The sequence below is a fragment of the Opisthorchis viverrini genome, assembly GCF_000715545.1.
Source record: "Opisthorchis viverrini unplaced genomic scaffold opera_v5_253, whole genome shotgun sequence".
Taxonomy (NCBI): Eukaryota; Metazoa; Platyhelminthes; class Trematoda; order Opisthorchiida; family Opisthorchiidae; genus Opisthorchis; species Opisthorchis viverrini.
Window position 1 is genome coordinate 94,827 of NW_008751909.1, and position 13,011 is coordinate 107,837.

At 48.0% G+C, this 13,011-nt stretch overlaps 1 protein-coding gene across 1 annotated transcript; it reads right to left on the reverse strand.

Moving 5' to 3' along the window:
- Positions 1-1,937: 1,937 nt before the first annotated feature.
- T265_09043 (hypothetical protein) lies at positions 1,938-8,514 on the reverse strand (the record flags this gene model as incomplete). The annotated part of the gene is made up of 5 exons (XM_009175012.1): positions 1,938-2,437; positions 4,066-4,221; positions 4,300-4,509; positions 7,148-7,421; positions 8,465-8,514. 5 exons carry the CDS (start codon positions 8,512-8,514, stop codon positions 2,291-2,293), a joined length of 837 nt encoding a protein of 278 aa, XP_009173276.1.
- Positions 8,515-13,011: the final 4,497 nt, after the last annotated feature.

Sequence of the window (13,011 nt, forward strand, 5' to 3'; positions counted from 1 at the left end):
GCTCTCGGTCGCTCAATACACTACCCACCCGGACATTTCCAGCTGCAGCGGCCTCTGCTTAACCGAAGTTGCGCGAAGAGAGCAAGGGGCAGTCAACTCACTTAAAATAGTTGCGACCTGTATTCTTCTGACAGAGCACACATCACTGCAGAGAGGATCTATCGTACGAGCAAGAGCCTCTTGTTCTGCTTGCTCCAGTGTGCAAATGTAGATGGCTAGGAAAACCGGCTCTCGAGTTTTGAAAATAGCATTCGAAGTGTTTAGGGCTGTTACTGAATTCGGACGTACAGAACCCACAACTGCGTGTGATGCACGGCGAACAGAGCGGCCAGTCCTGATGCTGGTACCCTGGCGAAATCATATTCAAATTGCGAGGGGTAGATGACGTAGAAGAGAGAATATGTGAAAGTGTGAGAGTGGGTGCGTCAGCAGTAAAATGTTTTCGCCTAACCGCCCTGTTGTATACAGCAGGTAAGGCGATTCGGTTGGTGACCTCATTCGACGGCCGATGTGGTATGAGGGTATTGTTGTCATTGTCATGGTTGTACGTGGGCTGGAATACTGCCAGGGCGTCCAGACCTAGATAGTAGGACGGTTAGGGTCGTCGACCAAGGCTTTTGGCTCAAAAGCCCGACAGCAAGACAACGGTTTTTGGCGATAATTGCAAGTGCATTACCACTTTTATAAAACACGCATGCTCCGACCCACAACCAGGAGACCGTGTTGACCAGACCTCTAACCATAGATCAACCTGGTACGAGAGTTTTTGTGGGTGTCGCACCGGCACCACCCAGTGTAGCTCAATGCTTTATGGAGAGCTTTCGTACAGAATGGCTTCCAGCAAGGTCTTGCCTTTTCTGTTAAACTTTGTCGTCGATGTGGGCAAACACTGGAGGGTCTTCCAAACCCTGATGTCCAGATCGCTTTTGTTCCTGTCGATCTGAAATACGCATGCGCCAACACGCTAATTTTTGAAGGCGACGACAAAACATAAACACTATTCAGTGAACTCACCATCATAATACCACCTTGCGGTATGCGCCGGGCACTTAACAAGTTCCTATTCACAACGTGAAGCCTCCTTTCAATCAAAAGAGTGGTGGTGATATCCACATCGTATTCGGCACGAATGAGGTCGGATAGATTGTGACGTATGTAACTGCTGTTAGCGTTTTACTTTTTCCCACCACTAATCAACCTAAACAGAAGCGTTGGCGAGTGTGGAGAGTTCAGCACACACCTCGGCATTGTCCGGTAAATGTAACGCCCAAATTTCGAGGGTCCGAATCATGTTAGCCAATTTGCGTCAAACAGGCATATCGATGAATATCAAGGGTAGCGTATACCAGGCTATGGTAAGAGCTGTGTTTTATGGTTGCGAGACATGGCCTTGGCGTCCTGAGTTTATACTCGGAACCGTTGCTAGTGTCCAATGACATGGACGAGGTAATTAGAAAACGGGTACCTGGTTGCGCAACGAGTAATGCATTGGAGGAAGACATCCGGTACCATCATCTACGGTGGCTCAGCCATGTGCTACACATGTCGCAACATCGTCTGTCGAGACTAGCGCTGTTCTCCCTGCCTGTATCATAATCGCGCAACCTGAGGTGGACAACGTGTGACTTAGAAGAAAGATATGATTGCGATTATGAAGAGTTTAAATGCTGTTGGTGTGGCCAGCCTTCTGGGATGAAGTCTCCGTGACCCCCTGAATTTGGCTGGAGACATTAATAAATGGCGGTTAATCGTTATCAGTGACATACATGCTGTCAGCTTTCCGAATTATCTGGTTGGGTACTTGGAGGTTGAACCTCTTTGAATGATTGGAGTAAACTAGCACTGAGTTTTCCCTCACCCGCTCTTGTTTTTTCTCACTTCAAACCTCTAAATATAATAACAGAAACTTTGTGGCTGTACGTTTGTCAGTGTGTAGACAGATTTTGACAGTGATTACCTAATACAATGGCACATCTTGTAGGACGTGGTGTGATACAAATGAAATGAGGCAAGATGGGTAAAGCACTCGGGCAGCAACTCAAACGACAGCGAAGGACAGTCGACCACCGATGGCCCTCAACATCCAATTACAGCAAAACACATTGGCACCTTGTGAATCGCAGGTTCTGTTATTGTACACTGACAATATATAAACGTAAGCAAAAGACACTCTGACAAGGCACAAACAAGTGGGGAGTCGGTAGGTGTTTCATAAAAGGGAATTAAGCACTGAACATCGAATCATAGGACTGGATATACTGGACTATTCAAAGGCACCATTCAGTTTGGGTCATTGGCTGCCCAGATAATTTTTCAACTGAAGGAGCATCTGCCGCAACAGTTGGATTTCGTCTTGGTTTGGTCGCTGTTTGTCCGAGCTGCTGCCTAGCTGGAAGGGATTCATGACCGGCGAACCACGTATTGATGTGAGAGTATCCTGAGGGCAGTATAAGAGAAGAGACCGAATAGGAAAGAAAAAGTTGATCTCGTCGGTTAGGGACAGAAAGTAAGGCAGAGCCAAAAAGGTCATAATGTGCTGCGAATACCCTAATCATAAAACCTCCTCAGGTTTTTGTCAGCCGACTTGAGCATTCATATCAGATTCCACGATCATAACTTCTGGTGTGTTGGCTGACAGAAACCATCGTTATCAGCTTCGGGACTGCCGACCGTCTGGAATACACTGTCCTCCAGAAGACAAACATAGTTTATTGTACCTAGTTAATCTATGAAGGCTAATTACTGTTTATTTTTTGGTAGGGGGTGGTTGAGGGATCTGGAGGATGGACGCTCACATCACTCTCGTTTCAACAGTCGTCCTCTTGTCCTGGCGAAATCATTCTGGTGAGTCCACACCAAAGGGGGAAAGCACTGGACTCGGGTTTCGCTCTTATTAGAGTTCACAGAGTGCATATTCCTGGCCGCTCTGGAGTAAAAACCCCGCATATCCGACAAGCGAGGCGAGCATGCTGCCACTATTCCACCACCACACGCTAGACGCATATGAATTATCACGTCTGAACGGGCGAACATGTTCGCTCTTGAACGATATGAGTGGTAAGCCTGGCGTCTCGAATAGCGACTTCTGTTGTGTCAATCGATTGGCCCGCCTGTCAGGACTTCCCATCATGTAGCGCCACGGACGCTTGAAACCATCTATGCATTTTTATTTTTCAGTTAGCGGATTTGTAGAATGCACGCTCACACACTACTTGTCAGAATGCCGTCCATGAGAATCCTCCACAACTGCGACTGCACACAAATTAAATCCCAGAAATCAAGAAGGCGTGAAAAGTCTGAAAACGGCTTACGTATGGCTAATTTTGGTTTGTTCGAAAGAAGACATACGTGAATAGAATACGAAAGACTCAGCAAGACGTATCTGTTGTCCAAATCGGAAAACAGTACGGAAGCATTGAAATTACCGGACCATTGTTTATTAAGCATCGGGTTAAAGTTTGGGCACTGGTCAGAGAACAAAGCTGGCTGACACACACACACAAATACAAGATTGAAAGGTGGAGAGAGAAGAGGAGCACCAACAGTACCAAGGCTTCAATCACATCTGTGTATCTCTCCAAAAACAGGCGCTGCGCTAGTTTGAGTTGGGTACAAAAACACCACGATTCTTTGTAGAGCTAAAATCAAAGTTTGTATATGGTTCCAACCTGGCCTGTTTACCATGTTTGGTCTTTCGCGCGAAAGGGGCGAGATGGCTCAAGCGATTAGAGCACCAATTTACTGACCGGAAGGTCCGTGGTTCGAACTCGACCTCTGCCTCCCGACTTCCCCTGTCTACGCTTGGGCAATTTGGCAGTATCCCAGCCCTAGTGTTTCCTTCGGGTAGCATGGCAGCTAGGAAGCGGAAGGGTGTTAAAACTGAACGGTTTTTTCTATTTTTTTCGCGAGAACGAGAGGTTGTCATCAGTATGGTTGGTGCATAACAAGGCTTGGGTTTGTGAATGGGCTGGATAAGAAGCAGACCTACACGATGTGGAAATAAGAAGCAGAAACCAAAGCAAGACAACCACAAACTCGAGTATGCGGAATAATAACGTTGTATACCTGGGGTTTGATTGGTCGCCTTGGTAGGCGCGTTCCGCCCACCCGCCTGGAACGAGTTGTGCGAGCAGCACTAGGCACGACAAACCCATTGACTTCCGGGTTGATAGGTGTAGAGGAAACTGCCGGGGTTCTCTCCAGTCGTTGATTTCTAGTAGCCTGCAAAGAAAATAGGTCAAACTGTAATCACTCACAGGCGTATAGGCACAGTTAACCCACCAATGACAAAAAACTCACCCTTTTGGTTGTAGTGGTCTGGGTTGTCGTTTGGACTGGGGACCGGCCCTGCTGTATGGAAGGTAGTGCAGTCATTATAGGCTCTTCATCTAAGGCTAAGCGGTTTGTAGTTCTCGTTGAAGCATTCAGGGCCACAGCACGTGGTCTTTTGCCTGTTCTTGTGCGCACCGATTCTTCCCATTCCATACGACTCCGCTTCTTCGCTTCAGACTAGATGGCAACAAAAAAACGGGCGTAAGCGAATAAAAGGATGGCCATATTATCTTCACGGAAACTAATCGCAAGCTGGCTGAAAACTTTTCGACAACCCATGGCCGTTTTCACCGTTTTTGAGACTCACCAGATAGGTGTAGTCCTCGATCGATCTTGTTCTGTTTGAGAAAAATGTCACGAAATCCGTGAAATACAATTTGGTTTGTGAAGCACATTCGGTTGAATATCATAAACGGGCGATTCATCTAGGATTCAACTGGGTTTCCGTTAAAACCAAATTGGTGTGCTAATGCGTGCTTCACGAAGGAACGTTAGTAATGTAATACAACAGTCCCGGCAATTCCGTTCTGCCCCAGGCACCGAGTTAGTGCATCAACACATTCAGTGTGAAATCATTATTTCTCTTTTGGAATATTCGAAACTTCGCTAATCAACTCACATCCAAGGTTTTAAATCCACCGAAAATGTGCGGTACGCCACAACAAAGTAAACCCGTGCTACTAACCATGTGTCCTATGTTCTTGGGAGTCCATGGAAAACCATGGAATCCGAATGCCGAAATTCTGATATCCACACAATACATAATCCGTGCTCACACCCTCGTTATCATCATCATCGACAGCATGACATCAGTGTTCAACACCGATGCTTCATTGTCGTAATTCGCACCCTATGAATTCTCTGTGCGGAAGAAACATTGTCTGTTCTCGGGGAATTCACGTTCTCCAGGCACGTGCGTGACCATGAAGGTCGTTCGCTTGTGATGCCAATAATAAGGTAGAATCTTTCACAAGGACCTCTGATAACCGATGAAAAGTTGTACTGAAAGCGTGCACACTGTGAAAACTGTGGTAATCGGGCGATTTCCCGAGAATATAAATGGATACGTACGAATGTACTTAAAACTAGGTCTGAACCCGTTTTTCGCCCAAAATAAGACTAATCGTTCACAAGTGCTACCCTTCCTGTGCCGCATGATTGAGGCGCAAGGACTGAACTAATGTCAGATTACTCAGGCCTGGATAGTGGCAGCCGAAAATCCAATCGGGTTCAAATGACGGATATTCCGGTCAGTAGTTTTGCTCCCTAGTCGCTGAGCTATCTCGAGCCTTGGATTTATTCAAAGAATCCCGTGACTACTGAAGAATGGTCAGTAAGCTTAACCTGAAAAGTCGTTGATCCCCGTGCAGATGGTAACTATTGAAATCTTATGTTTGTTGCAAAAGTAATGTGAACGCCTTCGTGCGTATGGAGGCATATCACGTAGTTAGAGGGATCGGACGGAAACAGCTTGAAACCCTCAACCAACGGTCACACAGCCGTCTATCCGATGAGTCTGGACATGACAGAACCGACCACAGTTGTGTTTAGACTCAACCAGTGCACAACCAGTACGCGGTTCTTACAGCTGACAATGATGACGATGATGAGACTCAATGCCTAATATTACGGAAAGAGAAGTATAGTTACTCATGTTGGATCAAATTTGTATGACTTGGTGCTTCTGAAGACTCAAGTGAGACTTAAATGAAATTCTACATATCGATGAAGGACGGTCGCTGTAGGAATATTTGCTTATTTCAAGTGCTCAGTCCCTTTTTAGCCTGAGATATATAAGAAGAACTGAGATACTGAACAAAAACAACAGGGCTTTGTAAGGATCACAAGCGGTACCGGACGCAACACATTTACGCAGCGTTTACAATGACTGTTTCGTGGCTCACACCGCTGCACAACAATCACGGTTCACTGATCTACTGATTACAGCTTCGCAGCATTTTTCAAGCCAATCCCCGTTTCATTATCTAACACTAAACATCCCAGCTGTCGAACCAGCATTGCGAAAAGCTATCGTAAGCCGTGTACAATACCGGTACACCAGAGACTGTGCGTAGTTAAACTGTACGGCGGGACGACTATGAGAAAAAAGAAGCCAGTTTGGTGCAGATAGGAACTGAGGTGCGTAGAAATATGGGCAAGGTGGGGAGTGCTGAATAAAGTCGACAACGACGTTTGTCCATTGCTTATGGACATCGGGGAAACCTATCAATCACCGCCAGTGTGTTGATTTTTTTGTTTTATTCTTTCGCCCCGAATATGAAAACTAAGAGGGCACGAAACCTTAAGTATTCACTGAGGAGTGGCTTCGCTGAAGATGACCACATTCTCCTAAGTTATAGTAATAATGTGGATTATTATTACTGCACTGCTCACCATACCGAGGAATGAAACAACCATGAAAGGTCATGCAGGAAAACGAGTGAATTTTTTCAGCTTTTCAGTATCATGTTCAACAAGTAAAACGACTTCGTCCCGCTGTTGTGGAACGTCGCCTTCAAAAAACGGCACGTGATGGAATAAATCCCTCCCAAATCGTAACAAGTCAATTAGCAACTTATGCCTTAACCTCTTGGGTGCGCATTTGAAAAAGTAAAACGACTTCGTCCCGCTGTTGTGGAACGTCGCCTTCAAAAAACGGCACGTGATGGAATAAATCCCTCCCAAATCGTAACAAGTCAATTAGCAACTTATGCCTTAACCTCTTGGGTGCAGCATTTGAAACTCTGATAAGAAAGAATAGTATTGTGTCGATAAATGGTTGAAGCACGTCAATCCATGAGGCAAAGAAACTCACAGCATCATTCATTACAACTTCGTGGCCGTTGATAAAATCGAAATAACTCATTTTATCGTAAGACGGTGGAAGGGCTGCAATCTGCGCGGAACGGGCGCGTAAACTTTCGATTTTTATGTCCTTCTCCTTCCACTTCTGTTTCAGTTGAAACAATATCAATTGACACGTTTCATCGAAAAGCTCCAGAAACCGCTTTTTTGTCCAACCCTTTTTCGGGAGGAGACTGGCGAAGTCCAGGGCCTCGAGGTCTCGGAACATTGACGAGAAAAGGGAACTGCGAAAAAAGACGCAACAGTTACTTACGGTGGATCTTCGTCTGAGAGAACTTTTCGATGAAGGATAACGAGTAACTCAACCCAAAATTTCAATGCCAAATAAGAAAGCCAGAAAGTCAATTTAACTTCAACCCTAAACTAATTTGCAAATAAGTAAATCTCACCAATCAGATGTACCAACGGTATGTTAGTTTCAATTACATCAGATTCATTTACGGGTAACGGCGTTAATGAATAAAGGACAGAAATACAACAGAAATAAGGGTGCAGCCACTTCGACAATGCTTAATTAGCGCAGTTTTCTGAGCGAGCCACAGACAACCCTTTGGTTATTTATCCTGACCTAAGGCTGTCACATTGACGTGGTTGTTGAGTCTGAGTGCTGCGGTGATTCCGCGGGCTACAGTGGCTGGAATTTCGTTCCACAACGTGCAATCATGTCACGAAAGTCAAAGGGGAGCTATCAGACCAAGAAGAGCGAAATCATGTACTACGAGGCGGTCTGGGAGTGTGAAGGCAGTCAGGTGTTTTCCCCAGGCGACCAGCATGTCCATATTCATGGAAGCAGCGATGCTGCCCTTCCCCAAGGAAGGATGAGTGTGAAAAGGTCGACCCTAAAAACCGCGCACTCCGATCACCCAATGGTTGACCGTGACCGACAGTTATCCCTATCTTCGAAAAGGGTACACGGACGCTATGCGAAAACCACCGTGGCATCATCCTGTTAGCTGTGGCATCGAAGGTGCTCCCTTGTCTTATCCTTCGAAGGTTAACTGAACACAGATGGAGGCAGATCCGTGAAAGCCAAGCTGGTTGCGTCCTGCAAGAGGTTGCATCGACCATATCTTCACCCTCCGACAGATTCTGGAACAGCGACACTGCTTCCAGCAACCAACAATGGTTGTTTTTCTTGATCTGAAAGCTGCCTTTGACTCTGTGGACCGNTGCAAAGTGTAAAGTGCTACTGCAAGACTGGGTGGGCTCGAACCCTAGCCTCATGCTTGCGGATGAACCGACTGAGGTAGCAGACAAATTTGTTTACCTGGGCAGCTGTATCAGTCCCGGTGGTCTGGCGAGAGATGATGTTTCCATCTGGATTGGGAAGGCCAGGGCAGCTTTTGCGAACCTACGTCACCTGTGGCGTATGTGCCACATCAGCTTCTCTGTAATAATAATAATAATCGTTCAGCTGTAGCACCCTTTCGGCGCCTAACTGCCATGCCACCCGAAGGAAGCACGAGGGCTGGGATACTGCCAGGTTGCCCAAGCCTAGACAGGGAAAGTCGAGAGGCAGAGGTTGGGTTCGAATCACGGACCTTCCGGTCAGTAAATTCGCGTTCTAACCACTTGGGCCAAGGCTCGAGTTCACAATGCTGCGGTGCGCTCCATATTACTATATGGATCAGAAACCTGGCGGCTGCGCGCTAAGAATGTCAGAAGACTTTCAGTGTTTTACCATCGATATCTTCGGAGCATTGCCCGAATCTGGTGGGAACACCGGATCAGCAACGCTGAAGTACGTCGAACGGTATTCGGGAAAAATAACTCACTCTCGATAGATGAACTGATCACACTGCACAGGTTGCGCTGGCTTGGCCACGTGCTGCGTATGCCAGTCGACCGACTTCCTCGAAGGGCTCTTTTCGCCCAACCATGTGAAGGTTGGAAGAAAGCCAGAGGCGGTCAAACGATGGCTTGGCAGCGAAGTATGAAAGCCATTGCCGGCAAACTCAGCTGCGCTGGTCACTGCCGTCTTCCTGGATGGATGGGGACCACGAGACGGGCCACATCAATGGCTAGAGACATTGTCAGACATGGCCCGGTCGCGCCCTCAATGGCGCTCGTGCATCCAAGCTGTTACCTTTAATGCATAGCTCCTTTTCCAACTCCCAACTTGACAGCTCACTGACAGTGCTGGATTTGTGCACCAATTTATCATCTCCCGCCCGCAGTGCGTAGCTACCTACACCCCTTCCCCAAAATCACCAGTGAACGAAACTGCTGCAGCTACAACCACTGTGCGACGAGTACGCGGTTACTACAGCTGACAATGATGATGATGATGACCGTGACCGCCGGTGCATTATTCAATACGATCAAAATATATTTAAAACGAAAGAGCCCGGTGCTGTTCAAAAGGCATTCGCTGTGTGCAGCCGCATCAGGGGTGTGACAGTAGTGCTTTACTCATTTTTTCGCCAGTTTGGGCCAAGCCCCTACAACCGAGCAGGTTAAACTATTGAGTCATCAACTCCAGACAGGGTCCCCGAAGAAAACTCTTTGTCCGGTGCCTCGCTGCTCCAACTTTTGAGTCAGAGGCTACGGGCAGGGTCCCCGAACAAAACCCCACATCCTCCCACTGCCTTGTGGGTTAGAATTTTGAGTCAAAGGCTAAGGGTGGGGTACCTCAACCAAAACCCCTTTCTCTTTGCCAGGGAAACCGGCGCAGTTCTTTGTCCGATGGCCCTTTGTAACTCATCCCCACAACACAAGCAAACGGTGATGAGTCATTTGGATGTCAGTTATATGATCGATGAGCTTTATGAACCCCACTGCTTATTAATTATAAGCAAAATAACACCATGTTAAATCCACGAGATCCTTTCTACATAAGAGCCCTTAACGTCCGTACTCATGCTGGCAGACAAGCAATCCTGGCTGATACCTAATATTTCCTTAAAATCGATGTACATTGTGTCTCCGTAACACGTATACAAGACCAAAGCGTGGTTGTGCATCTCAGAACGCCAAGAATGAGCTCGGCCATTTGACATTTCTCCCTCCGTGTCCGGTGATCCAGTAGCGATAACTCGTGGAATAAATGGCCTGGGGGTTGCACACATCCCCAGAGCTGAACGCGCTTTGCCGGATTGGGTCCATGTGTCCGGAGGCCAGCCGTCGTTGGTGATGACCAGATCCAGGTGGGAATGACCTGTGTGCTATCTGGCGGGTGCGAGGGCGTTTCGAGCCCAAGCGCTCTGTTGAACGACTTTGGTTAGCGCCCCTGCGATATGTACACTAGATCCCACGGGCTAGAGCTTCATCCAGGAGATCCCGTGGTGTTAAAATCCCCTACCAACAGATGTGTGAAATGGTATCTGGGTGAGTGTTGCTTGAGAATTCGTATGAGGTATTGGTCATCTCCTGGGAAGGGGGCGAGATGGCTCAAGTGGTTAGAGCGCAAATTTGCTGACGGAAGGTCCGTGGTTCGAATCCGACCTCTGCCTCTCGACTTCCCCTGTCTAGGCTTGGGCAACTTGGCAGTATCCCGGCCCTCGTGCTTCCTTCGGGTTGCATGGCAGCTAGGCACCGGAATGGTGCTACAGCTGAACGCTCATCTCCAGGGAGACTTGAGGGGTAATGGTAGAGCACGCCGGGAAGAGAACCGGTCCCGCACAGCGGGGTTTGGATCCATAGTGCATCGCAAACAGGCGAAGGAGTGGCATCGGAGAGGACAGTCGGGTTATGCGTGGCCGCATGTAAATATAGAACAACCCAACCAGCCCTTCCGGGTTTCGAGTCAGCTCAAAAAACAGAGCAGTCGTCTGTCGAGATCTCCACCCCATAGACATCTGGTGTGAGCCAGGTTTTTGTGATTATGGACGGCTGTTCATGGCAAGCTGACTGTTCAATGTCGTGGAGTTTGTTGAAGAAGCTGAGGTAGTTTGTGGACAAGCGTCTCTGCTTCCTCCGAGGTTGGGGAGCCGAGAAATGTGCTGCTAGAGGGGTTAGCAGATTTAATAGCTGTACGCCGGGTTTGGGTCCAAGGCACCGAAGGGGCCTCTGCGGAATGCTTGTCTGCTTCCAATCTCGGTGGCTTCAAGGGCTGCATTTTATTTTCAGGATTTTTCTCGCCCCGTGAGAACTTTTCCTCCTCGTGAGCAAAAATTCCAACCGCTGCTACTGGCAGTCCATTCACTATCGCCTTTTGGACGACTAGGTTTGTTGTTGTTCAAGGATTTAGGGCAAACATGCGTGTTTGGTTTCTTGGGCATTTTGGCGCAGTTTGATCGATGAGGTGTCTCACTGAGTCCCTGCGCGTCGGTGGCAGCATCCAAATTTGGCTGCGCTTCCATTAGGCTCGTTTTCGTAGAGGACTGAACCTTGAAGCAGGCCAACAGCTTTTCGATTTTGGCAAAGTTTGTTTTTTTTCTCGACCGCAATCGCTTTTCTTCAGTGTTTGTGTGGACTCCCAAGTCACCCGCAATCAACGTGGTAAACTGGGTGTACGAAGGACTTTCCGGCTCGTTGCTGTCGGGTCTGTGGCTTTGGCTGCCGGCGTCATGGGCGACAACTGTGTCCAGTCTGTCCGGGTTTCGTGCAGACATGAAAAAGTACATGTGCAGAGAGCGACGCGTCCCCATGGTCACCACCAGACCCACATGTTCCGGATAGCAGGTGCGTTGACGGAGCTTAAAAAACACGGCTTAGCGGCATGTGGCCAGCGGATTGGATGTGAAGTTGTCCACGGCAGGAAAGTCGCCATCGGCTGTGCAGAACGAACAAGCGAATGACCATATGAGGTGCTTTATGCAGAAACTGTGTATGCTTGTCCTGACAATACACCAATGTTCCGGGTTCGCTGATTTATCCTTATCACGTAGTCTGACAGGCTTTGTTCAGGCGTAGCCAATAGACGGCCACCCACGATACAACATAGCAATCGGAGAGGCCACGCTTGCCGGATTGGAGCTGAAGATTGGCAGCTGCACATTCTCAGTGGCTGGAGGGTACTCGCAATACTCTCTGATGTCGGGGCAGGCTAAGCCGCGTGTCTCTTCACATCTGACCCAATCAAGCTCAGAGGCTGTCTTGGATGTGGAGATTACTGCTGCGCCTTTATCTACGGAAAAATCTATGATAGCTCTGCGTAGTTTGGACGATGCGTCCAAGCCAGGTTTGCCTCCTCCATAGCATCGCTGCCTTTGGTAGTCGAGGGTCCGCGGAGGTTGAGCAGAAGCTTCAATCCGGACTCACGGCCGGTTGCGTTGGTGGGCTTTCAAGAGCACAAGAGACCATTACTGCAATCGGTTCGACCATAATTTTTGGGTCAGCTAAACTCAAGCCAAGCGGAAGTCTGGTTCGCGCCTCTCCTTTGTGGCCTAGATTTCGCGCCCCACCAGTTATAATTAAAGGAGTTGTATACAATCCTTTTTGTCTACTTTAACAACTTTAACGGTGGTGTTGGAGTCAAAACATGAAGACATTCTTCCATACCATCCGGCGGAGATCGAGAGCCCCCAATGAAAGAAGAAAAGAAAGAAATCGTTCAGCTGCAACACCCTTCCGGTGCCTCAGTGCCATGCCACTCGAAGGTACCTCGTGCAACGTTGTACGACGGCTTTGATACTGCCAATTTGCCCAAGTTTAGATAGGGGAAGTAGAGAGATAGATGTCGGGTTCGAACCACGAGCCTTCCAGTCAGTAAATTTGCGCTCTAACCACTTGGGCCATCTCGTCCTCCCCCCAACCCCCCCCCAAAAAAAAACATACGGTTATGCCCCCGCATTCCACTGACGTCATCCTTCGAGGCCACGTTTACCGGCAATCGGAGGATAAAATGATAAACCCATGTTCTTGTGCTTCTCT